Source organism: Agaricus bisporus (assembly GCF_000300575.1).
Source record: "Agaricus bisporus var. bisporus H97 unplaced genomic scaffold AGABI2scaffold_6, whole genome shotgun sequence".
Classification (NCBI taxonomy): Eukaryota; Fungi; Basidiomycota; class Agaricomycetes; order Agaricales; family Agaricaceae; genus Agaricus; species Agaricus bisporus.
Window position 1 is genome coordinate 1223173 of NW_006267369.1, and position 21902 is coordinate 1245074.

The 21902-nt window shown below is 46.9% G+C and overlaps 11 protein-coding genes across 11 annotated transcripts; 6 read left to right on the forward strand and 5 right to left on the reverse strand.

Annotated features, from left to right (window-relative positions):
- The first annotated feature begins 95 nt into the window (after nucleotides 1–95).
- AGABI2DRAFT_222945 (hypothetical protein) lies at nucleotides 96–2316 on the forward strand. Its single transcript, XM_006461858.1, has 14 exons — nucleotides 96–316; nucleotides 364–652; nucleotides 707–836; nucleotides 885–900; nucleotides 961–967; nucleotides 1023–1080; nucleotides 1131–1147; nucleotides 1210–1256; nucleotides 1310–1332; nucleotides 1390–1450; nucleotides 1506–1712; nucleotides 1767–1783; nucleotides 1845–1934; nucleotides 1990–2316. Exons 1-14 carry the CDS (start codon nucleotides 101–103, stop codon nucleotides 2180–2182), a joined length of 1371 nt encoding a protein of 456 aa, XP_006461921.1. The 5' UTR covers nucleotides 96–100; the 3' UTR covers nucleotides 2183–2316.
- Nucleotides 2317–2680: 364 nt separating this feature from the next.
- On the reverse strand, nucleotides 2681–5044 carry AGABI2DRAFT_186007 (hypothetical protein). Its single transcript, XM_006461859.1, has 4 exons — nucleotides 4573–5044; nucleotides 4100–4515; nucleotides 3207–4047; nucleotides 2681–3140 (listed from the first exon to the last, which is right to left on the reverse strand). The coding sequence occupies exons 1-4, from the start codon at nucleotides 4973–4975 to the stop codon at nucleotides 2929–2931; spliced, it is 1872 nt and encodes a 623-aa protein (XP_006461922.1). The 5' UTR covers nucleotides 4976–5044; the 3' UTR covers nucleotides 2681–2928.
- A 269-nt stretch (nucleotides 5045–5313) lies between these two features.
- On the reverse strand, nucleotides 5314–10902 carry AGABI2DRAFT_222948 (hypothetical protein). Its single transcript, XM_006461860.1, has 10 exons — nucleotides 10299–10902; nucleotides 7660–10233; nucleotides 7292–7608; nucleotides 6967–7237; nucleotides 6768–6918; nucleotides 6504–6712; nucleotides 6020–6450; nucleotides 5796–5966; nucleotides 5626–5745; nucleotides 5314–5572 (listed from the first exon to the last, which is right to left on the reverse strand). The coding sequence occupies exons 1-10, from the start codon at nucleotides 10872–10874 to the stop codon at nucleotides 5470–5472; spliced, it is 4923 nt and encodes a 1640-aa protein (XP_006461923.1). The 5' UTR covers nucleotides 10875–10902; the 3' UTR covers nucleotides 5314–5469.
- A 148-nt stretch (nucleotides 10903–11050) lies between these two features.
- Nucleotides 11051–11925, forward strand: AGABI2DRAFT_205955 (hypothetical protein). The gene is made up of 3 exons (XM_006461861.1): nucleotides 11051–11413; nucleotides 11461–11680; nucleotides 11731–11925. The coding sequence occupies exons 1-3, from the start codon at nucleotides 11265–11267 to the stop codon at nucleotides 11827–11829; spliced, it is 468 nt and encodes a 155-aa protein (XP_006461924.1). The 5' UTR covers nucleotides 11051–11264; the 3' UTR covers nucleotides 11830–11925.
- Nucleotides 11926–12085: 160 nt separating this feature from the next.
- AGABI2DRAFT_193283 (hypothetical protein) lies at nucleotides 12086–12675 on the forward strand. Its single transcript, XM_006461862.1, has 5 exons — nucleotides 12086–12108; nucleotides 12150–12178; nucleotides 12231–12331; nucleotides 12383–12456; nucleotides 12510–12675. Exons 2-5 carry the CDS (start codon nucleotides 12176–12178, stop codon nucleotides 12629–12631), a joined length of 300 nt encoding a protein of 99 aa, XP_006461925.1. The 5' UTR covers nucleotides 12086–12108; nucleotides 12150–12175; the 3' UTR covers nucleotides 12632–12675.
- Nucleotides 12676–13352: 677 nt separating this feature from the next.
- Nucleotides 13353–14598, forward strand: AGABI2DRAFT_205959 (hypothetical protein; the record flags this gene model as incomplete). Its single annotated transcript, XM_006461863.1, has 5 exons — nucleotides 13353–13395; nucleotides 13461–13548; nucleotides 13621–13741; nucleotides 13798–14148; nucleotides 14206–14598. 5 exons carry the CDS (start codon nucleotides 13353–13355, stop codon nucleotides 14596–14598), a joined length of 996 nt encoding a protein of 331 aa, XP_006461926.1.
- A 155-nt stretch (nucleotides 14599–14753) lies between these two features.
- Nucleotides 14754–15606, reverse strand: AGABI2DRAFT_222961 (hypothetical protein). Its single transcript, XM_006461864.1, has 5 exons — nucleotides 15406–15606; nucleotides 15216–15344; nucleotides 15135–15165; nucleotides 14953–15078; nucleotides 14754–14892 (listed from the first exon to the last, which is right to left on the reverse strand). The coding sequence occupies exons 1-5, from the start codon at nucleotides 15454–15456 to the stop codon at nucleotides 14831–14833; spliced, it is 399 nt and encodes a 132-aa protein (XP_006461927.1). The 5' UTR covers nucleotides 15457–15606; the 3' UTR covers nucleotides 14754–14830.
- A 143-nt stretch (nucleotides 15607–15749) lies between these two features.
- AGABI2DRAFT_71452 (hypothetical protein) lies at nucleotides 15750–16765 on the reverse strand (the record flags this gene model as incomplete). The annotated part of the gene is made up of 6 exons (XM_006461865.1): nucleotides 15750–15814; nucleotides 15864–15928; nucleotides 15979–16099; nucleotides 16145–16364; nucleotides 16414–16504; nucleotides 16560–16765. The coding sequence occupies 6 exons, from the start codon at nucleotides 16763–16765 to the stop codon at nucleotides 15750–15752; spliced, it is 768 nt and encodes a 255-aa protein (XP_006461928.1).
- Nucleotides 16766–16839: 74 nt separating this feature from the next.
- On the forward strand, nucleotides 16840–17998 carry AGABI2DRAFT_151536 (hypothetical protein; the record flags this gene model as incomplete). The annotated part of the gene is made up of 4 exons (XM_006461866.1): nucleotides 16840–17073; nucleotides 17128–17403; nucleotides 17465–17702; nucleotides 17733–17998. The coding sequence occupies 4 exons, from the start codon at nucleotides 16840–16842 to the stop codon at nucleotides 17996–17998; spliced, it is 1014 nt and encodes a 337-aa protein (XP_006461929.1).
- A 394-nt stretch (nucleotides 17999–18392) lies between these two features.
- On the reverse strand, nucleotides 18393–20436 carry AGABI2DRAFT_222970 (hypothetical protein). The gene is made up of 11 exons (XM_006461867.1): nucleotides 20401–20436; nucleotides 20321–20348; nucleotides 20169–20263; nucleotides 19961–20118; nucleotides 19740–19905; nucleotides 19511–19682; nucleotides 19121–19448; nucleotides 18980–19069; nucleotides 18845–18928; nucleotides 18660–18791; nucleotides 18393–18606 (listed from the first exon to the last, which is right to left on the reverse strand). The coding sequence occupies exons 1-11, from the start codon at nucleotides 20423–20425 to the stop codon at nucleotides 18418–18420; spliced, it is 1467 nt and encodes a 488-aa protein (XP_006461930.1). The 5' UTR covers nucleotides 20426–20436; the 3' UTR covers nucleotides 18393–18417.
- A 633-nt stretch (nucleotides 20437–21069) lies between these two features.
- AGABI2DRAFT_193285 (hypothetical protein) lies at nucleotides 21070–21876 on the forward strand. The gene is made up of 4 exons (XM_006461868.1): nucleotides 21070–21127; nucleotides 21188–21492; nucleotides 21546–21636; nucleotides 21692–21876. Exons 1-4 carry the CDS (start codon nucleotides 21101–21103, stop codon nucleotides 21761–21763), a joined length of 495 nt encoding a protein of 164 aa, XP_006461931.1. The 5' UTR covers nucleotides 21070–21100; the 3' UTR covers nucleotides 21764–21876.
- Nucleotides 21877–21902: the final 26 nt, after the last annotated feature.

The following is a 21902-nucleotide window of genomic DNA, read 5'->3' on the forward strand; positions in this document are numbered from 1 at the left end:
CACTTTCAAATCACTTGCAAAAAGTGACATACGAGTCACGTGCTAAGCACTCGAGAGTCGTCTCAAGGTCGTCTGAGTCCCGTCTCTCCCATTCATCAAGATGCGTCTAGGCCCAGCGGCAGTGGTGCTGAGCATTGCAATCGTGTTGGTTGCAGCTCACGAGCATCATGACGAACTCTCAGAGGATGAGGCAAATGCACCCGTCGATGCCATCTTGTGGATACATATGTTCCTGCAGGCTGCTGTCTGGGGAATCATATTTCCCATCGGAATGGTGCTTGGCCTGACGCGTAGTCGCTGGCACGTTCCATTACAGGTGAACTCGTTGTTTTCGTCCCTTTTTCGGTATTGATAGTCGATTAGTCAACCGGATTTGCTCTTTCGATTGCCGGTTTCTTTTTGGGTCATGCACACAAGGGCCGGCAATTCCTTCCCTCAATTCACGGCACATTTGCGTCCATCCTATTCATTCCCATCATTGCCCAACTGTTTATTGGCATCTATCTCAAACTTCATATCCACGAACGAAGTATCCGACCATATGTTGTCTTTGCCCACGGAATTCTCGGAAAGTTGTATCCCATACTTGGATGGGTACAGATGCTTTTTGGCGCCGTTACTTTCCGCGGCTATTGTAGGGGTGGACATCTTGGTGAGATAATGATTTTCTTGCAACACTATTGGTTGAGCTTACGCTCGTATTTAGGTCAATGCTTAGCGCACTACATCATGGGCAGTGGCTTCATCGCATATGCTGTCATCATGTCCATTATCTTGCTTGTTGGTGAGGCATGGGTCCGCCGGTCTGGAAGAAGCCCAGAATTCTGGGATTCATTGTGGGTATTTCTCTCCTGATTTCAACTGTTGCTAATTCGCCTGTCCAGGATTATTACACTCTGGGTATGTTCATGATCTCTCTCACCTGTCACATACTTGAATTAAAACCTTGCATTTCCATAGGGCATCGGTATGAAAAACTTTTAGTCATCTCGTTGGCGACCACTAATCATCTATTGTAAAAGTGAATACCTTTACCGAACATCATGGAGGTGAATGGTCCGTCAAAGATATGCAACACACGTAAGCTCTGCTTCACCTGCCCTTAACGCTAAATTGATTTGGTTGCGAAGAATTTTAGGCGTTTTGTGTAAATTTTGGATATTCACTTAATGGCACATAACAAACCGGCTGATGGATGTTTCGACTTAGGGTGGTGTGGTGGTATCCTTGGTATCTGGTTGTCACGAAATAACCAGGTAAGCCATGAACGAGTCAACACTTCATGTTTTGTTTCTGACATCCAGTGTAGCGAAATGTGGTTCCGGCTATTATGTGAGACTACAGTTATTTTGGTCAGGTACAGGTCCTGAGTGTAACATTTCATTTTAGTATCATTTTGACCGGATGGGCTATGTCGGATCATGCCCAGGCCCTTGCTATCTCATCTAAAGTTCGTTTCCGTTTTCCTATGTTTTCCTTGATTTTAAAATTCTCGTTGTCATCAGGTGCACTCGATGTTTGGGCGTACATTGATGCTTGCGGGTTTGACACGCATTATTGAAATTTGTTACTTTTCTCCAACGTCGGTGCCTAATGATGTGGATGATGACAGCAACAGTGACCGTACTATTGGCGGAAGCCTGCATACGTCGCCAAGAGACAATGGAACCACTAGCGCTGGTTTCCGCGCGTTTAGACATCTCCCACCTTTCGTGAGTACATCCGTCTCGTACTTATAGGACCTGACTCTAATAATTTTTCGACAGCTTTTGGTCTCCTCAGGGTAAATAGCTCGTGCGCTTATATCACAGGTTAGAAACTAGATCGTAAACGGAATCTTATAGGTTGCTCTTCATGTCAGCGACGGACGAGGAACTTCAATTTGTCCATGACAATGGAATGGATCATGTCACGTATATTTTAATCATCTTCAGGTATGTTTACATCCATTTTCACAAGCCATAGTCCCGCATATAACTCGTGTTGCAGCCTGGCTTTCTTTATGTACACGCTCATCGTCTATCTTATCCATCTATCTACCGCTTCGGGACGTAATGCACCCACTAAAACCGCTGAAAACGCAGACATGTCCCAAGGAATGTGGTATGATCGCGTGCCTCTAGCCGAGGAACGGACACCTGTTAGAGATATACCGCTGCACACTATCGGAGAGGATGACTAGGGATGAATTATTGATATGGGACTCACGATTTTCATACTGTTTCATGGTGTATTGATGGGTATATATCTTCGGTGTAGGATAGCAACTGTTTGTAATCGTGTCAGACTCATTGGGTGTTTTTTTTTTCGGGTTGTATCTTGTTCAATGTCGCTGAGCCCAGAACAATGCATCGCAGATTCAGAATTTATCGCCTTTCCCATTTGTTTGATAGTAGTAGTAGCTATAGGACCACCGTCAATTGGAAATTTGTGGGTTGAAGATTATAATACCATATTTGTGACCCCGTTTCCAAACCTGAATATCTTATAGAGGTCTTCACGTTCATAGTGGTCTACCTCTGACCTCTTCCTGGTAAAAAAGGGTCCGGGGTGACATTATATTGTGATTGACATTAATTTCATTGTTCTCAGTAAAACTATTGCTGGTGAAGCGGGGAAAAGAGAAGCTATCATGATCGGCTTGAGCAAACGTTTTTGATTAAATATATAAATACCCACCACCGCTGTCTGGACATTTCCAGACGCTCATCTACCGACATTGATTAAATGCTCGGAAGCGACAGTGTAAACGATATATAACTAAAACTATTTTACAATCGATACCCCGTAGTACGGTTAAAAAAAGCTGGGTATCTAAGTAACAGCGAGCTAGACAACAGGATAAGAAACAAAAGGTCCAATTACTGTATAATAACAAAGAACGAAAGCATAGGCACAAACTAAAATTAGACCGATCGACGGTGTCGATCAAGATCGGTCGGAAGCGCGACGTGCAGCGACGGATTTGGCTGATGTCAATAAAGGAAAGGGGAGTGAATATCGCTTAGTTAAAGTCTTGATTTTTTGGTATGGTGTAGCTTTGGTGCTGTGTCTCATGAGCGATTCAACGCGTTCCGCAGGGGTTTTGGGGGTATCAACGTTTTTCCATATAGAGGGCGAGGGGCCAATTGGGGATGCACCTGTAGACCCTATGAGGACAAAATGTAAGCATATATTTGTGGCTTTTCAAGTTCTTGGAAACTAACCTCTGGACTTGGCTTTGCGTATGAGTCTTATGTCGTCAAGAGAAGCATTCTTCCGTTCCGGCGAACGGGGAACTTCTTCTATCAGACTATCGTTCAGGATGATATCGTCAATGTTTGCCCGAGTGCGATTCAAAGGCGGAGCAGCTGAACAGTCGTCTTCATCCATTAATGTCCGTTGGCATACGGCAGGTGATTGAACTCGCGAGTCTCCATGCAAAAGGATGGATGATGCATTGGCTGCAGCGAAATCGAAAGATGGTGAATTGAAATGCAACGGAATGTCGGGAACCGGGGGTTGAACATCCGCAGGCGTTTTGGAGGCGCTTGGTTTACGGGAATGCAGGTTAGGGAGGCGGAGGCTTCCACGAGAGGTTCTCAAACTTCGCATCCTCGCTGCGGACACAGACATGCTGCGGGTGAGTTCACTCCGTGTGCTTCGGAAACTAGCAGCACTCTTTGTGCTTTTCACGCTTCTCGTGCTCTTCACGCTACGGATGCTAACGCTGTCCTGCTGGTCCTCTTGACCATTAACATCCGCTGGTATGTCTCCCATAGGTTCTGAAAAGCGAGGAGATAATGGAGTTCGAGGTACGGTTGGCTCGATATTGAGCAATGTCCCACTTTGTGGTTTTGGAGACGTGGGCGTGATTGGTACAGATACAACTTCAGCAGTCTCAATGACAGCTTCGTCGCTTGACCCTAGTTCCGCTTCATAATCGTCCATTTCCTTCGCCAGTTTCTCTGCTTCATTCCACGCTTCTTCTAGCTCACATTCGAGTTGAGTAATTCGTTCCTTTGTTTGTCGGAGATCTGTCGTCCGGCGACTGTAGCTATTATTGAGCTGTAGCATCAAGTTGAGTAGTGCCGGAACTTCAAAGATGAGCGTCACTCGCCTTTCGTATTGCAATGGCGAGAGCGCTAGCCCAATGATTATCCAACATTCGATTGATCTGAGCCGTCCGGTCGGATATTTTCAAGAGTTCCTCCAATACACGATCACATTCAGACGTAGTTTCGGATAGTTGCATTGCGAGTTTCGAAACGCTATCCAAAATATCTTGTTTTCCCTTGTCCCTGAACGCCGGGATTTGGACACTTGTTATCAAGGCCTGCAACACCATCGTTCGACGATGTACTAGAAACCTGTACTTTGATTGCAATGAAGATTTCAGCTTCTCTAACCTTTCGAGCTCAGCAGGTAAAACTTGATCGACGTTCTCCATTGTCAAAAGTCGGATGAAAGATTCGCGGGCGGATGACCGGATGGCGCGCGACACAATCTGCTGTAGCTCTGTGGAACTGAATGTCCCTGTCAAAAGATATCAAAGGCGTCGCCACAATGTGTTCCGGCAAAGATGATACTTACATAGTGCAGCTTCCAAGGGAAGCGCTTTCCACTCGAGTTGCTCGGATTCGAACCTCATTCGTGGAGGCGGAGGTATGTGTAAAGGTGGGGAAGGAGATCGTGAAGGCCCCGGGGCTGCGGGCTCTGGTAGGGCGCTATAAGCGGGTGGGAGTGTGTCTGAGCTTTGAGAAAGGGGTGCTTGGTCCTCTTGGAAATCCTCGGGGAGAGTTGGGAGAATGCGAGTTTCTGAGGCTGACGGGGAGGCAGTTGAGAATGCTGGCGACGAAGGGCTTAAACTCCGCAGGACGGAGGAAGAACGTTGCAGTGGTTGGTCTTGCCTGTGGGGAGTCCTCGGTCCAAGGGGCGTAAACGTTGGTCGAGAACGAAGAGTACTTGTCCGAGAGACACCATCTCCTGTATCCATTGCAAACCCCCTGGCACTCAAATTAGGGGTAAATGATATGTCTTGACTGTGAAGGTCAGAATGTGCACATGGCTCAAGTGATTGCTATTTTCAGGAAAAGGGTCGCACCCGCCTGTCAGTTTTCCCAGAATTATGTCCGCATCAAGTCCACGTCGGATCTCTGCTGGCCATGAGAAGCCCGACATCGCTGACGACAGAAAGTGTCAGTCAGTTTGACTCTGATACACTTCATTTTGGACGATAAGTAGTAGTGACCATAAGTCACAACATTTAATCCCAGTGGTTTTCACTATCTATGCGTCGAAGTAAATCGAACTGAGTGAATCGTACATCAATCAGTGCTTCATTTTGATACATTAAGAGAGATTAAGGATCATTTGAGTAGTGACTAATATACAGACATGTTGATCGAATCGATGACCGAGGGTTGTAAAGCACGACACCTAACTTACAGGAAGCTCGAGGCGAAAAACGATAGAATATGATTATAAAGGTCATGAGGTAGAAGCTATCGCACGTCGGCGATGCATATCTCCGAGTGCCGCCACTACTTCTTGTTTGGATCTACTGAGTTCTTTCCAAGCAGCACTTGCTCGTCTATAAAACCCGATAAGTTTCTGCAGTGCTATCAAAGAATAGATAGTGCTTACTGAGCTCTCGAGATGAAAATAGCCAAACAAGCGACGGTTTTGAACTTGTTAAACTTCTTCGCTTTGGACGACGGTACAGGATAGCCTATTCGAGATATAGATACGAGTATTCTTTGCTCGCTGTACCATGCTTTAGCTCAAATCGTGAGATCAAATAACGATGCACGCACCTTTTTTCAAACTGGGATAGTATGGTCAGAAGATACTGTTTCTGGTAGCCTAAGTGGTCACGGAACAAGGCTTCTCGCGTGAATTTGGCTTTCAGGTAGCGTATCTGAACAATTAATCCCTTGCATTCCTTGTTGTGCTGTAATTTCACTGCCGACAGCTGATTTTCATTCCTATTTCCTGATGTTAGGCTATTGAGCTGCCTTTCTAGCAAATCGGTACCTACGCAGCATAAGCTCGATTGAAATCCTTCGTGGTGGCCGTTTGCTCTTTGTGCCAATTGAGTTCTTCGTTCACCAACCTGAGCTGCGTTTGCGCTTGTTTCTTCGACCTCTGCAGCCGTGTGATCTCGTCCTTGTGTTTTGTTTCCGCTGTCTCTTTTTCCGTTCTCAGCTTTCTCAAATCACGACCGAATGTCTCTGCATCCCTCCTCACTCGTCTGAGGTCGGCTTCTAGGACACTTATGGCTTTCGTGACGTCTTTCTTTTCTGCCATGATTTTTTCCTTCTCTTCTTCGAATTGTAAGACTTTACTATTTTGGTTCTTCAATGCTCGCTTGAGGTCTTCTATCTCAAGCAGGCACACGTCAAGCTGATCGCGACGGTGCTCGTGGCCCTTAGAAGACGTTGTATACTCCTTCCTCAGCCGATCAGCGCGCTAGTGGGCCAATGTCAGCAGTTCACCTGGCGGAAGAGCGTGTTGCAACCAACCTCTGAGGTCTCGGAATAACGGCGTTGGAGGTCCTTGAAATCGTTGGAAAGATTAGCTCGTTCTTGACGTAAACTCTCGATGGTCTTCTGATTTTCTGCAACCCTCTTCTGCAACAATCTCGCCTTCTGTTCCGCTGTTGCATTTTCTCGAAGTTCCTTCTCAAGCTCGTTGTTTTCTTGCTTGAATTTATTAAGCTGGTTCCGGATGTCTTCCATATCCTACAACCATTTAGTTTGGGTAAGATAGCGAAAAACAGCAGCAACTTGCAGATTCGGTTCTCTTTAGTTGATTCAATAGGTCATCCTTATCTCTTCGCGTGTGATTCTGTTGGGAATTTAATTTCCTCAGGCGTGAACGTTCCGACTTCAGCTCTCCTTCGAGCTCCTGGATAGCATTACGGGCACTCTCCAGCTCCTGAGGATAGTCAAAAGAAAGTTTATTTTAAGCAACACACGCACTCACATTCTCAACTGTAAGCCTCTTCTTCTCACCCTTCCTCTCAGTTTCCGCTAAACGCCTAGCCTCTTCTTTGACTTGAGCATTCAAACGATTTGCTGCGTCCCGTAGAATGGCCTTCTCGCTGACAAAAGTTTTCTTTTCTTCCTTCCACAACGTTTTGAGTTCAGCAAGTTCCTCATTGACTGCCTGCAGGTCTTGGCGAAGAACTTCGGCTGTCCTGTTTGAAGCCACAGGCGACTCAGATATGTCGTAGTCCCTTGAAGCATCAAGGACACTTGAAAGTCCTAGTAAGTAGGTGCTTAAAGATGGGATGATTGGAAAGATTCACCTTTCATCCTCTTCCAAAATTTGACGAGCATCGACCTTACTCTTACATTTCCTACAACGCATTCGGTCCATTCGTCTGGTTCTTCTCTCTTCTGTTCTACGAAGTCGCGTAATTTCATCTTCCAAACTTGCGATCTCGGCGCGTGCGTCCTCAAGTTTTCGTGTGAGCCCAACAACACCGAGACCCGCATCTTCAAGTTTATCGATTTTGTCGTCAATGTTCTCATTGGCACGATCAAGTTCTCGTTGAAGTCGGCCAATTTCGGCGACCAAAGGACTAACCGTGGGGTCATTTATGGTACCGTTTAGCCAGGAGAGCTAAATCAAGATATTAGCATGGATGATTGTTGATAAAGAATAGGTACCTACATCACGCAAAGGTGGTCCGGGAGTACGAGGAGCACGCAGAGACATGGACAGAACCTGTCGATGGATAGGTGAGATGCCACTTGTGTTCATGATCTTGTGAGGAGTCGCCATTTCGTTCATCGTCAACCTTAGCGCCTTGTTTCTTTCCAATAATTCCTCCCTCTCTTTTTCCAAGAGCTCGATCCTTGTTTCTTTTGCCTTCTCCATTGCTTTGCGAGCTGGAGATTGAGCCAATAAGCTTGTCAGGCGCGTAATCTCTTTATGAGCGCTGTCGAGTTCCATTTCAAGAGCCTCAAGATCCTCTTCTGTTGGGCCAGAAGGCTCCAGGCTCCGGGATACGCTTTGGGAGGCATTGACCATGACTCGATGCTTCTCGCGTTCGAGCGCAGCAATCTCGGATTTGAGGCCGTCTATTTCTTCCCCTTCCTGGAACATCTTCTTCTCAGCTTCCTCCAAAGCTTCCTCCATCTGTGCGTTGACCTCTTGTGCTTTAGCGCATTCATCTTCCAACTGTAAGATCTGTTGCTTGGACTCTCTCTCGTCGGCATGGAGTTTCTGTATGGTTTTCTGTTTCTCAGCAATATCAAACTCCAGAGTTTCCAGCCGTCCGACTACAGTTTCCGCGTTGTCTTCAAGTTGCTCAGCATATGTTTTTAATTCCTGCAGCTCCTCTCCTGAGTTCTTGATTCGCTCTTCCAGCTCTCGCACACGGGCGCGTTCAGCTTCAAGTTGTTCCGTCACAGTTTCAACCTCGTTCTCAAAGGTGGCAATGAGTTCCTGATCCTTCTTGTTAAGCGATTCCAAGTCGTGAATATGCGTGTCTGTGTCTTTGGCGTCCTTTTCCAGGTCTCGAATATGGTTATTTGCAGCCCTCAATTCTGAAGCCAAGTGAACCAATTTTTCATTCGCCTCGTTCAGCGCTCCTCCCAAGTCCTTGCCACTTTCAAGCGCTTGCTCAGCCTTTTCGGCACGGCCATTGACGGAATTTAGCTGCGCATGTAAGTCTTCAACCTCGTACATAACCTCCTTCAACCTTTCCTCAGACTCTACGGCGACCTCGCGAGCCTGTTTCTCAGCAGCCTCTACCTTCATCTCTAATTGACCAACGAGCTCAGATACGCCGGCCTCGACCTCAGCCATCCTCTCTTTCCACCTCTCCTTGTCCCTCTCTCGCTCGTGCTTCTCATTTTCTAGAGCATTCTCAATATCTTCTTTCTCCGCCATGAAATTCGCGACCTCATCCTTATATGACTCGATCACACCTTCCAGTTCTGCCTTTTCTTCCAGCCATACTTCGGCTGTCGGGTCTTCTTTGACATCATTCAGACTTGTCCCCGCGCTAAGTCGGCGACTTTCGGCACTTCCTCTGCTAAGTCGACGAGACGATCCGGACGCATCGGGGGAAGCCAAAAGCTCTTGCTTTTCCTCAAGCGTTTTAAGACGTTCCAACAAAACCTCGTTCTCTTCTTGTAGCCTCCGATTAAGTGTATGCAAATAATTGTTGAGTTTCCCGGCATTGAATCTTCCGACGCCATGCCCAGTGGCGCCTACCCCAAAACCCATGGCGGGGTCGAATGATGCATTGGCACGACGGTTAGTCGTGAGATCCTGAGACGACGTAGTCGAGACCATGGACATGCGATCGTCATTCTCGTATGCCGCAGGGGTTCCAGTTTCGGAAGCAGCGGGTGAGGGGGCGTATGCTTGTGCTAAAGGATGCGAATTCCGGCGTCCCGTAGCGATAGGAGGTCGAGGAGTGACGCCAGCGAGAACTGTGCTAAAGCTGACACCTTCTCCAAGTATTGCGCCTTTAGATGGACCCGGAGTAGACTCGACGATGCTGGCCATTCCAGGCGTTGCAAAGAAACGGGGATGAGGCGTCCCCTTCTTGATGCGGGGACGTGCAGTTGAATTAATAACGGACAGCAGAAACGAACGCCGGCGAGTATGAGGAGTGATTATTTCATCGCCCTGATGTTCACTGGTTTCATCGAAATCTTGGACAGGTGTACTGGGAATTACATCTTTTGGGGCAGAAGGCAATTGAAAACGGGCTCTTGGACGAGGAAATGCGGGAGTGGGAGTGAACGCTAACGATCCAGGGGAAGAAACAGGCTCACGTCCGGACCTAACGGAGTAAGGCGTAGGCCCGCCATCGGAAGAGAAAGTTGGCTCCCTTTCTTCAGCAGAACGACTATTATTGGAACTTCCTTCCAGTTCTTCTGGCACAGAATCCTGGGACCGACTAACTCGCATAGGAGAGGAGCTGTGAACATCCGTTACATCCATAGACTCCGCGCCGGATGCATCCCGATTTGATATGCTACTTTGGTCGGGTGAAGACTCTTCTTTCACCATAGGTGAATTGGTTCTGGAGCGAGGGAGTGGCACACGTGTAGCGAGGGATGGAGAGGCAGTATGCGATCGAACGAGAGAGACTGAGTGATTGCTATGGGGTGTAGAATTTGTGGGTGAGGTTGATTGTGAGGATAAAGTATGAGTGAGCGAGGGAGTACGTGTTCGGTTCATAGCTCGACGGATGGCGACATTCTGATATCTATCGAACGGAGAACGCTAATTGAAATACACTAAGAATTAAAGAGGACAGAGGTGCACACAAAGAGAGACTGGAAACATACATTGACTTCAGATTTTACACTGACAGGATAGTCATTGTATTCGTTGGGCAACTCGTCCTCTTCGGAAGCATCAGCCGCAAAGGGGGCCGGCGAACTAGTACGGCTGATAGATTGCAACGCGTCAGTGATAGAATTATCTTCCTCGTCCTCGTCATCCGGTGGAGGTAAGTAAACATCTGGAACGCTCGATTTGCTTTCCTGTCCCAGGTCATGTCCCGAAATTTCGTCATCATCATCTGCATCCACCGCAAGTTCAATACGTGAAAGTGGTGATCTTTTGTTGATGCCGAGATTATCACGAGGACTAGCTCTGAGTCCAAGGCCGGGAGATGCAACAAACGACTTGCGAGATCCAAACGAACCAGGAAAACGAGGAGTGGAATTGGCGCTTCCAAACGGCCTGATCGTGGAAGCATACTGTGAGGCTGCTGGTGTTGAATGCCGTGTAGATGATACGCTTCGTAGCAGGTCTTCCTCATCGGTGGTATCGTCGCTCTCTTGTGGCAGGAGCCGGCTGCTGCTGGGGTCTACGTCGGCCGAGTCTTCGAATGCGGGGACTTCTGGCAGTGAAGGCATGTCTTGTCCCTCCCCTGCTTGTATGCGGCGCCATATCCGCGACGGCGTTTCCAGTATAGCCGCCATCGATTTGGCCGTTGTTGATGCGTCGACGCGCTGCGCGTCTGAAGCAATGCATCACGTGTTCGTGCCAAAGGTGAGGAATGATCTCAACTAAAAATAACTCTCCCTCTGCCCGGCACGGTTTTCAATGTCTAGTGGAGAACTTTCTAGAACGGTGGACAGCGATCTATGGGTGTTCCCTTTCTACTCGATACTGGAACTTTTCAGATAGATCATAGACGTGAGCCTATGTATGACATGTCGTCTCCGCCTCGCGCCACGTCGCTCCATACAGCTCTGAGGATATAAGACAGGGATGTTTGAGGAGACACCCCCAAACCACTTACAATGTCTACTTTCTTCTACGAACCGTTCTACGATATCGACCGCCTTATCACTGACGTCTTGGCCCCTCGTTCCCAGTGGGCTGGAGATACTGGAAGCCGTGAGCTCCAACGAGCGTCTGGCGAGGGTGCCCCTCGACCTTTCAAGCCAAGGTATGTGAATCACATTTCTTCCAGATCTTATCTTAATCATTTTCTAGGATGGATCTTCACGAAGACGCAGAGAAAAACATTGTCACTGCATTCTTCGAGTTGCCGGGCGTTAAGAAGGATGATGTAACTCTTGACGCCCATAATGGCAGACTCACCGTCACCGCTGAAACCAAGTCTTCCGATGAGCATGAAGAGCATGGCTACGCCATCCGCGAACGTCGCTCTGGGAAGTACTCCAGGACTCTTCAGCTCCCTCAGGGAATCAAGGTATGTGCTTTTTCCTCCCCGCCCGCGGCACATTCTCATGGGTTTATAAGGACGATGATATCAAAGCTCACATGGAAAACGGTGTATTGACTGTGACCTTCCCGAAGAGTACTCCGGATCAGGCTCCGAGGCGTATCACCGTTGGGTGAAGAATAGATGCTTTCCGAGATTAAATGAATTTGTATCAATTACTGTACACAACTGTTGCTTAAACATTACTGAATGAGATGAATATGCTTATTCTGATTGAAAGTCATGCATCCCACGTTAGACCTCACCGAGTAAACTCTAGAGAACCTTGTTAGAACTTCACGGGACTGATCTGCCGATGAAATATTCGCGTTGACCAATGAATCATTCGTTATCTGAATTCACCGATGAAGCTTTGACAAATTCCAACTACAACCAAGTTCAAAGCTCAGAAACATGTATGTGGCTGTGCCGTGAATCTATTTAAGACTCACTTCAGACCTCCTTTCTTCTCCGTTTAACAAAATGGTAAGTTTCTATTGGATTCTCAAAGAGCTGAGATGACACATTCCTCCACTAGTCTGCGTACCCTGCATACATTATGAGTGGTCTCTGCATTACTGGTGGTATAAGTGGATTCGTCAGGAGGGGATCAATACCCTCGATGGTTGCTGGTGTTGGGTAAGCTGAAAATCCTCACCTGAACTCAGACTTCGCTTATCATTCTGTCAGAGTGGGTTTGCTTTACCTCTGGAGCGCAGACACAATTCGTAGAGGCGCTACTGGCGGGTTGGAGGGTGCACTCGGTGAGTCCGTTATAAGCTTCTTGCACTGTCCGAGAATGAATACGGTTCAATAGTTGCATCTGCTCTCCTCTTGATCTCTTCTCTGCCTAGAGTCACTAAAGGTCCTGTACCCATGATCCTCTCAGTCACATCAGCTAGTACTGCTTTGTACTACGGAAGTATTTTCCGTGACTAGAGAACTTAAGAACATGATTTCCCAAGTGTGGCATCGTAATTTTTGATGACCTCATTTTTGTATCATTCTTTTTCTAACCTTGGTTCTTGGAGCTTTTTGAATCTGGCGATGCGAAACCTATTGTTCGCTAGGAGAACAGCCTATATATTATCAATTATGGAGACTCGACTATGGGAGAGGCGATATATCTCTCCACACCATTTTTGAATCAAGCAGTTGGTTCAAGCCTCGAGGCGTCAAGGGCGTACAAACACAACAGTCTAAGCTACCTAATCAAATTTTGCAGGGTGCCTACTTTGCGCGAGATGCCTGCGAGATTGTAAAGTAAAGCCAGACATACTTACTACTCACAATATAGGTGTAAACGCTGGCTATGGTCTATTAATAGGCCCTAAATCCAAGAGCCGCCGGATTTGTTGCCGAAATCCGGAACTGACATATATAAATAGTGTTCGCGTTGACTAAAGTACGGAGTATCTCCTGTGTCCATTCCATCTCCATTCCTTGATCACCTTTCGGACTCACCTCCACATCCAACGTTTCTATCCGATTGCAAACAGTGCAAGCCAGTCATACTAGGCATGTCGGTTCTATTCCCTTATTCTCATTCTATCTTGTGTCCTATTTGATGAGTTAGGAATTACCTATCGGCACCACCTCTGACCGAGCTCGACCCTCAAAAAATTTATTGTGTATAATTGGTTATTAAAATACAACAACTATGAAACCAAATGCAGTGGCAGAAAATGTACTCGGAACAATGGGTAAGTCATAAATGAAATTTCAGAATCTATTCATCAACGGCGCTTAAAACCGATTTTTCTGCAAGGTACGATTTGCTGGACCGGTCAACTTATACCACAAGTCTGGAAGATCTTCAGGGAAAAAAAAACTGATGGTCTTTCTCCTTGGTTGATGTTCGTCTCTCGAGTTTTATCTTCCCCATTTTCCTTCTATACTGATCGGTCCTGATGTTCTTCATTCGATAGGTTAATATGGGGAACATCATCCGCATTTTTAGGTGTTTATGCAATATTGCAACACCTGAATATACCTCTCCAAGTCCAACCTCAGCTTTTTGGCTTTCTCGCTCTTACAAACTGGGGTCAGGTATGTTTGTCCATTTCCCATAACAAGAAGCGTTTGAATTCACATTCATCACACAGTGCCTATACTACAGTCCAAGCCGTCAAAACAAAAAACGCATGACTGTTCTCCTCATCGTGGGCACCATGATTCTAGTCGGAGCACTCGAAGTCCTTCTCGTATTCGTATCCAGACCAGCTTACGAACGTGGTATCACCGCACCTGCTCAACTCTTCGGTGTTCTCTCTGTCGTCGGTATCGGATCTGGTCTCCTTCCTCAATATTGGGAAATCTACAAACGCAAAGAAGTCAAAGGGATTTCTTATTTGTTTCTTTCGGTAGATATGCTTGGAGGATTGTTGAATGATCTCTCGTTAGTGTTTGCTAAGGAATTTGATGGTTTAGCGGCTGCGAGTTATACTCTTGTGATAGTAAGTGTTTCATTTTTTTTAATGGACGAAAAATACTAATCATACATGTGAATGAAGGTCATGAACTCTGTCGTTCTAATCTCTGCCGCCATCTTAAACCCACGTGCACGCAGACGTCGCGCAATGGCAGGAATAATTGAAGACACCGAGGCAACCACCACAGACATCATCACCGAACCTTCAACACTTCCATCACTCCTCGCCAGTCCCTCCAGCACTCTCGAAGCTGAAAATCAAGGCTCGAACGCAGAAAAAGGAATCGAAGAGAAAAAAGCCGATGAGATGTCGATGCGACGGGTCGTGGCATCGAAGCCTTTGACGATGGAGGCGAAGGACAGTCTTACGAGTAAGCTTCCACTTGATACAGCTTCTGTCGAGATACGAGAAAAGGCTGTGGAGGGTGGTGAAAAAGAAAAGAGATCGATAGATCTGGAAAAAGGACCGAATTGATCATTTGTGTCCACTCTTACGCCGATGCTTAAAAAGTGCGAAAGGATGGAAGGAGCATTAGTATTCTATATCAATTTACTGGGTGCCTCTAGCTTTTTTTACTTGCACATCTAACACCATCCGACGCTTGATTTAATACCTCCAGTCGGACGATAAGATCATCATCATCATAATCAGATTTCGCTTCCAAGTTACCATCCCTCTAAATTACATATAAAAAAAAGTCACCAATCTATTGACCCTTCCCCTCATCAAACTTCAACGAAACGGAATTAACACAATGTCTTTCATCCGCTACAAGAAAAAAAAACCAAATTAGAACCCCACAAGAGAGCAAAAGATTATCAAACTTACTCGGGGTACCGAATCCTTCGCCTTTAAACACATGTCCCAAATGACCACCACAAGCAGTACAAGTAATCTCAATCCTACGCATTCCAAGCGTACTGTCTTCATGACGAGTCACAGCACCAGGGATAGCTTTCAATTTCAGTGATTAGTAATAGAGAACGGGGTTGAAGGAAAGAAGTATCCACCGTCAAAGAAAGCTGGCCATCCACAACCGCTCTAAGAAGCATTCAGAACGAAATCATTTTAATGGGAGGTATCATCCTTACATCAAATTTCGTCGAACTGGTATACAATGGCGTTCCACATCCTGCACAACCATACGTTCCTTCTTTACTGAATTTGTTATATTCGCCGGTCCCAGGACGTTCAGTTCCCTTTCCTCTCAAGACCCTGAACTAAGAAATGCCAAGGATCACTTCAAAGGAACTGAAGAACTTTTGATGAAAAAGAAGTTACCTGCTCGGGGGAGAGAATAGCCCTCCACTCGGACTCTGATTTATTATTCATGGTACCAGTGGTTGATAGAGTTCTACGCTCAGGCGTGATCTGGCTCGATCGTTGACCCAGGTTTCGTAGTATAAATGGGAGTGAACGGTGTGCTTTATGGGAGACAAAGAGAGGATGAGAGGTAGCAGATAGCAATCTAACCCGAGCAGTATTAAAAAGGGACATGGGCTCTCATGTGGGTCAGTTCACGGCGTAGACATTCCGGGAAACACGTGATTTTGACGTCATACCCGCCAAAAAAAAAGATCAATACAACATCAGAGAGTACTTGTACAGCACGCGACATCGTCCCTCTAGGTATGTGGTGTGCGATCATGCAGTCCTGTAGTTCGAAAACTGGACTGGTCTAGCATCGAATCTATCACCAGCGTTAATGGATTCAAGGAGCGAAAAAATGGTAGACCAACCGTTGTTTGTTTTGTATTCCAAGGTAGTGGTTGGAGGAAGATTGAGAACTCTCCTAAGTGTATCCCTGCACCATACGTGAGCATAGAATGAACGTAGAGACGAATTAAATCCGACCTGATCCGTTCGCGAACTTTGAAATCAGCCTCATAGCGATTCCACAGGCTGATGATATCTTCATTTTGCCTGACGCTTATGGTACACCCACAGATTTCATTGTAAGCAGCAGACGAATCGTCTTCCTCTTCATTTTCACCGTTTGTCGGAACCGGTCCATTGCCACATTGGTCGAACTGGTCGCCGATGATAGCTAGCACGAGGTCTTCCCACAAACGATCCGCAACACCCTTTCGCAGACGAATGATCCATTTGCCGCCAGAAATGTTGAGATGGTCTTCCCACACTGGTCTGCGTACGCCGGTATGAAAGAGGAGATAATCGGTGGTGGGCTGAAGGTTAGACGGGGAGGCAAGGTGGGTCCATAGTGACCAGAAGGACTCGACCTGTGAGATTGTGAGAGAGAGATATGGGTAGTTGGAAGGGAGGACATACCGAACTAAAGGCTGATATTTTTTTGATGCCCTCTTCGTAGTTGACGTTTTTGTTGCCCGGAGAACGTTGTTGTCGGAAATAAAAGACCCATCTGGACGAGGTGAGGCAGGGCTGAGGAGGTGGCAGTGTGCAACGAACATACATACGTGTTTCTGAGAGGATGGACAGCGGAAGGGGGGACAGCGGTGACGAGGGCGGCAGGTGCGCGGTCCGGCTGATGGAGGGAGGTGGAAAAGAGCTTGGAGGCGGGTGGACGGGACTTGGGGGTGTTGGGATTGGGCGCGGGTGCTGCCGGGGTGTTGCTGGCGAGGAAGCGAGAGGTGGCGTGGTTGGAGTTGAAGTAGCTGGCCATTGAGGGAGGAGAGAAAATCAGAGTGGGTGCTGTTACGTAAGGGAGAGCTGCTTTGCGTCTCTCCAATGAAGCTCATGCTCCGTCCAGAGTGGCGTCTCTGGCCCCTCGCCTCCTTTGCTGGCCTCCTCGACCTCAAGACCGCCGTCACCGTCTCTCTCCTCTTCGCCCTCTTCAACAAGGTCGCAGGCGTCTATGGCCTCGTTGCAGTCGTCACCGGAGTAGGCGGCTCCTTTGCCCAGCTCAGCCTCTACATCTACTCTGTCGTCGCCCTTATCGCTCTCGTATGGGGTCTGCGTGCTGTCAAGGGTGTATGTTCTCTTCTTTTCTGCACCTCTATCACTTTCTAAGCCCTCTTGTTACAGGAGGACCCGAAACAGACTCTGTACTTTGCCCACCTCTTCTTTGCAGACCACGTCGTCTCGACCGCATGGACTGTCTTTTTCGCACTGGCCTGGTGGATCTGGATTCCCCACGACGGCAGCCGCCAGGCCAACTCTCCCGCACAACAAGCCATGATCGACGCCGCCAACATTACCCGGCTTCTCACTGACGAAGAACGTGAAATTGAAGCCATGAAAATCTGGAATGCTGAAAAGAGCACCGCATTCATTGTCATCACTCTCTCCTGGCTCTCAAAGGTATCCCATCTCACATACACATCGTTCAACGCGCAGCACCCATTCTAATTAAAATTCTTAGTTCTACTTTGCTCTCTTAATCTACTCCTACGCTTCTCACCTCCGCAAAGGCTCTTACCGTTCTCTACCACTCTCACGTTCCAACTATTCTTCCCTTCCTTCAAATACCAATGCTTCACCTTCGTATGATACAGCACTCGATATGGGAGACGACGAAGAACTCGGCGGGACCGGGGACTTTTACCATGTTCCACTACGTAAACCCACAAACACATCATCCACCACTCGTGGTCACAGACGCGCAGCATCAAATCCCTCATCACCCGGAGGTCACAAATCCAATGGTTCCATCTCTTCCTTTGCTGATTTCGTCAGTGCACCCGGTAATCGAAACTCACGCAAATCGAAACCTTCGAATTTAAACACCAGTACTACTTTCGGGAAGGCTATGGATATTGAAGAAGAGGTGTTGTTTGATGAAGATGAATCTACATATGTCTCTGGTTCTTCGCGCGCGCATTCCAAGATGGGTACGGAGGGGAGTAGCACAGCTGCTAGTGACGAAGAACGAGGTAAATTTGGCAACGACTATTAGCCGAAATGTGTTCAAAGGTATTTTAAACAACGAACAGAACGATGATACCAAACTGGTCACCCCCCACTGGAACTATTTCAAACACCTTAATTTGCCTATACCCTCCCCGTCTTTGTGTACTGTATTTGCATATTGAAATCTTTTCCTGTGAAAGAATGCGAAAGACCTCGTGACGTCATCCAACGATGCTTCCTTTCTTGCAGAGTTTGCATTTCTATAATGCAAATACCCAGACACAAACAATTGATATAACGCATAAGTACTCAACACTCAACCACCAAGAATTAAAGGCGAAAAAAAAAAAGAGCAAAAATTTTTGACTTCTTTAAAAAAAAACATTGGCATCCCCCTTCTAAATCATCATAGCGGGGGGTTATCCACAAGACAAGGGATCTCGAAAAGAAATTTTCTTCTTTTTGCTAATCTGACGATGACGATGCTGACCTTACCGGTCTATTCACTTCCAAATGTTCTCCACTTGAAATCTTCAACCCCTCATCCACATCATGAACACTGAAATTCTCGCAATCATCATCTTCACCAACATCATCCTCATCCATTTCTGTTTCTTCTTCTTCTGTCTCATCCTCGTTCATCGACTCTTTCAACTGTGGATGTATATATGAGTGAGATGAATACAAGAAAAGGATGACGAATTCACCATTTCGACCAACTCGTGACATTCATTGAGGTGCGCCATTATGATGCCTTGTCCTTCTGGAATGGTACCGTCGACACCTACGAACCTTCCATCCTGACGCATGGAATCGATTTGATGTAGTGCTAGTTGGTACTAATAACGAATTTTCATGAGACTAGAATAAGCGCACACAAAAAGGGACGTACAGGGTACAAATCTCTGGCACTAAATGGTCCACCGTATTTCGATACTTCATTCAGACATTTTTTAACGGTCGACAACTTGTTGGCCTAGATACAACAATCAATCCAAGAATATGCAACAGCAGCAGAGAAACCTACAATTGGCATCATCTCTTCTGACACCGGCTCGCTTGAAGAAAGCAGCCGATAAATAAGGCCATAACATCTCCTCAGTAAATATAGTAGCACCTAAGTGCACAAATTTAGCTCAACATCCTGATAAAGAACATAACGACATACATATTGCCCTGAAGGCTTGTTCCCATCAGAGTCTACAAATTTGCCGTCGACTCGCATCCGATCAATCTCCTGTAAACTCAATGAATAAGCCCATAGGTCCGTCTCACGCAGTGTCCAACGATGCGTCAAGACAAGACTCTCCAATTCGGAGCGAATATCCCGTAGACGGTCGTAGATGGGTTTGAGTGATGACGAGACGCGTTTGGAATTTTCCTGAGCTTTTATCTCCTGTGCTATCTCGAAACATTCTTCGAGGAGGGATGAGCAGATTGCCTGGGATGCTGGGACGATACCACCTGGACCCAGAAACTTGCCGTCCACTCGCGTACTGCAATTGATAACAAACTTGAGTAAAAATAGAAAGTTATAACTGAATATCATAAACTCAACGCATCGATTTTCCGGAGTTCTTCCTGTAGAGGCTTGAGTTCAGATTTAGGTGAAGAACCTTTGGCAGCCAAAGAGACGAGAGAGCGACGGATGGAGACAAGCTTCTGATGAACAGGCACAAGTTCGGGAGACAGAACGGCCAAGGAATCTTGTAATTGTTGGACGATAAGCTCTAGAGTACTATAGTCAATATGATGTCATCAATTGTTAAATGACCCTTGGAACGAACCACATTCATGGAGTTGGCGTTCAAGTAGCGTTGTCAGAGGCTTGGTATGCTTTTTGCTCTCTACCTCAAGTTGGACGATAGTACGAAGCTCTTGAAGTCGTTTGTGAAATGGAGCAAGATCAGCTTCATTGTAGACGGCTGATTCATTCATATGGTTGAGGATTTGCTTTTGAAAAGGATGAGTCAATCGAATGTGGGGGTTATGTGGAGTAGGAGCTTACTCTCATGGAAGCAATCTGACAGTACGTAGCAGGGGGGTCCCTTGTCTTTCCAATAGTGAGGTAGAAGAGGGACAGGAGATTGAAGACATCGGCAAGGGTGGCGTCGAGGCGATTGTTGTAGGTCGTGTTACTGTCACGTACGTCATTGAGTTGGGTGACTGGGGCGGGGTGAGGTGGGAACGACGTCGGAAGAGAAAGAAGGATAGACCTTGTTTGACGACGTCGCGATAAAGCGCGTTGACATCCGAAGCCTTGATGAATTCCACACGGTTCTTCTTGAGTGCAGTCAGTCTATTCCGGATGCTGAGGAAGAGGCGTGAGCAACGAATGGGAAATGCAAACAAAGGAAAACAACGGAACTTGATGAGGCCCTCGAGGATGGGCAGTTCTGAAGGAGGGAATGAACGGTCACACGGGGCGAGAAGAGGACGGCGGCAGACCTTGCTGGGGGACAGGAGCAGCCATGCAGCAGAGAGCGAACGACAAAGTCCGAACTCAGGAGCCCATCATCCATGATCGCGCTCCCTTCCCACGCTCATTACCATCCACACACATGCAAGTACGCCACACCTCAATCCACCCCTCCCCCTTGCTTACACTCACCACCCCCCAGGCTCTTGAATCATTCAAAACGAAGCTCGACAATGCCCGCCGCAGAGCCGAGGCAGCAGAAGCCAGAACTCCCGAACTCGAAAGACTGAATGCAGAACAGGCAGAAAAATTAGAACAACTCCAAGAGAACCTCAGATCAACACGACAAGCCACTATCACCCTCAACCATCTCTTGCCCGTGTTGCAGAAATTACGCGATGCGCAAACCAAGTATGCTGCTAATTATCGTGGTCATCTGATCTGACTGCCGGATCCCCGCCCAGACTCGAACAGCGATCGGCAAGGGCCGATGAACTACAGGTCAAATACGACGCTCTCGTCGCAAGCATCGACGAGCTACATACTCAATTCGACGTTCGTATTTTTCTCAATTATTTCCCCCACAACCTGAGAGGAACATTCAGGGCACGCGGAGGGAAAACAAAGAGTTACAGGATATGATAGCAGAATTAAATATTTAATACATATAACTCCACGTGCTCATCGATACTGAATCACTTGCACTTAAACCTCCAACAACCCCACCCCATGGCCGCCATGGACAGAATCAGAGAGGTAATGCGTCTACCCATCCCCTTTTTTTCCGCTGTCTCTTCTGAGGCTCCAATTACTTAGAAACTCAATGGCCTTCGCGTCGAAGCCGATAACGCGATCGCGCGCGCTGAAGAGTCCGAAGCGAAGAACAAGAAACTGGAACAAGAACTTCTTCACAAAGAACAAGAAGTAAAGTCCCTCGAGCACCGTCTCGGACTCGCAGAATCTTCTCTCGACAAGAGCGAGGCCACCGTTGCCGATTTGAAGAAAGTAGTTTCCAATTCCGAAGGCACAGGATCAACGAACGATGCCCTCACGAGAAAGGTTGAACTCTTGGAAGAAGAACTTGATGCTTCCGAGAAGAACCTCAAGGAAACCGTTGAAAAGTACGATTTCTCCCTACCTACGTGTCCTCGAATGCTAATCGCGCCTCTCCCAGGTTAAGACAAGTGGATATCAAGGCTGAACAACTAGAGCGACAAGTGCAACATCTAGAGCAGGAGAAGGACATGGTAGAGAAGAAATACGAGGTACGTTCAAAATCTAGTCTCATCAGCTTCCTTTCTGTACTCATATTCCCGTCAGGCGGAGGCAGAGAAATACAAGAAGGCCAAGGCTGATCTTGATGAACTTGTTGTTTCTATGGAGGGCCTTTAATCATCGATTCGCTTGTTTACCTTCATGGACCTTTTCTCTTCGACATCCGACTTTTTCCTTCTTCCTTTCTTTGTAACGAAATGCAACTACAATGAATTCGTTCGAACTATCGACCTCAGGAATATCAATTAAGATATCT

Bases quoted from the DNA above. Each gene is read 5' to 3' on its own strand.
- AGABI2DRAFT_222945 (XM_006461858.1), top strand. From the start codon at position 101: ATGCGTCTAGGCCCAGCGGCAGTGGTGCTGAGCATTGCAATCGTGTTG. The intron at 653-706 runs GTGAGATAATGA...GCTCGTATTTAG, and splicing joins TTGTAGGGGTGGACATCTTG to GTCAATGCTTAGCGCACTAC. The intron at 1,451-1,505 runs GTTCGTTTCCGT...CGTTGTCATCAG, and splicing joins CCCTTGCTATCTCATCTAAA to GTGCACTCGATGTTTGGGCG.
- AGABI2DRAFT_186007 (XM_006461859.1), bottom strand. From the start codon at position 4,975: ATGGATACAGGAGATGGTGTCTCTCGGACAAGTACTCTTCGTTCTCGA. The intron at 4,516-4,572 runs GTAAGTATCATC...ATCTTTTGACAG, and splicing joins TCCCTTGGAAGCTGCACTAT to GGACATTCAGTTCCACAGAG. The intron at 3,141-3,206 runs GTTAGTTTCCAA...TAGGGTCTACAG, and splicing joins ACGCAAAGCCAAGTCCAGAG to GTGCATCCCCAATTGGCCCC.
- AGABI2DRAFT_222948 (XM_006461860.1), bottom strand. From the start codon at position 10,874: ATGCCTTCACTGCCAGAAGTCCCCGCATTCGAAGACTCGGCCGACGTA. The intron at 6,451-6,503 runs GTTGGTTGCAAC...TTGGCCCACTAG, and splicing joins GTTATTCCGAGACCTCAGAG to CGCGCTGATCGGCTGAGGAA. The intron at 5,573-5,625 runs GTAAGCACTATC...CGGGTTTTATAG, and splicing joins ATTTTCATCTCGAGAGCTCA to ACGAGCAAGTGCTGCTTGGA.
- AGABI2DRAFT_205955 (XM_006461861.1), top strand. From the start codon at position 11,265: ATGTCTACTTTCTTCTACGAACCGTTCTACGATATCGACCGCCTTATC. The intron at 11,414-11,460 runs GTATGTGAATCA...ATCATTTTCTAG, and splicing joins CCTCGACCTTTCAAGCCAAG to GATGGATCTTCACGAAGACG. The intron at 11,681-11,730 runs GTATGTGCTTTT...TGGGTTTATAAG, and splicing joins AGCTCCCTCAGGGAATCAAG to GACGATGATATCAAAGCTCA.
- AGABI2DRAFT_193283 (XM_006461862.1), top strand. The intron at 12,332-12,382 runs GTAAGCTGAAAA...TCATTCTGTCAG, and splicing joins TCGATGGTTGCTGGTGTTGG to AGTGGGTTTGCTTTACCTCT. The intron at 12,457-12,509 runs GTGAGTCCGTTA...ACGGTTCAATAG, and splicing joins CGGGTTGGAGGGTGCACTCG to TTGCATCTGCTCTCCTCTTG.
- AGABI2DRAFT_222961 (XM_006461864.1), bottom strand. From the start codon at position 15,456: ATGAATAATAAATCAGAGTCCGAGTGGAGGGCTATTCTCTCCCCCGAG. The intron at 15,166-15,215 runs GTAAGGATGATA...AATGCTTCTTAG, and splicing joins CCAGTTCGACGAAATTTGAT to AGCGGTTGTGGATGGCCAGC. The intron at 15,079-15,134 runs GTGGATACTTCT...TGAAATTGAAAG, and splicing joins ATGGCCAGCTTTCTTTGACG to CTATCCCTGGTGCTGTGACT.
- AGABI2DRAFT_222970 (XM_006461867.1), bottom strand. From the start codon at position 20,425: ATGGCTGCTCCTGTCCCCCAGCAAG. The intron at 19,683-19,739 runs GTTCGTTCCAAG...ATAGTACTCTAG, and splicing joins ACGCCAACTCCATGAATGTG to AGCTTATCGTCCAACAATTA. The intron at 18,929-18,979 runs GTAGGTTTCTCT...TGTTGTATCTAG, and splicing joins CAGAAGAGATGATGCCAATT to GCCAACAAGTTGTCGACCGT.
- AGABI2DRAFT_193285 (XM_006461868.1), top strand. From the start codon at position 21,101: ATGGCCGCCATGGACAGAATCAGAGAG. The intron at 21,493-21,545 runs GTACGATTTCTC...CGCCTCTCCCAG, and splicing joins CTCAAGGAAACCGTTGAAAA to GTTAAGACAAGTGGATATCA. The intron at 21,637-21,691 runs GTACGTTCAAAA...TATTCCCGTCAG, and splicing joins TGGTAGAGAAGAAATACGAG to GCGGAGGCAGAGAAATACAA.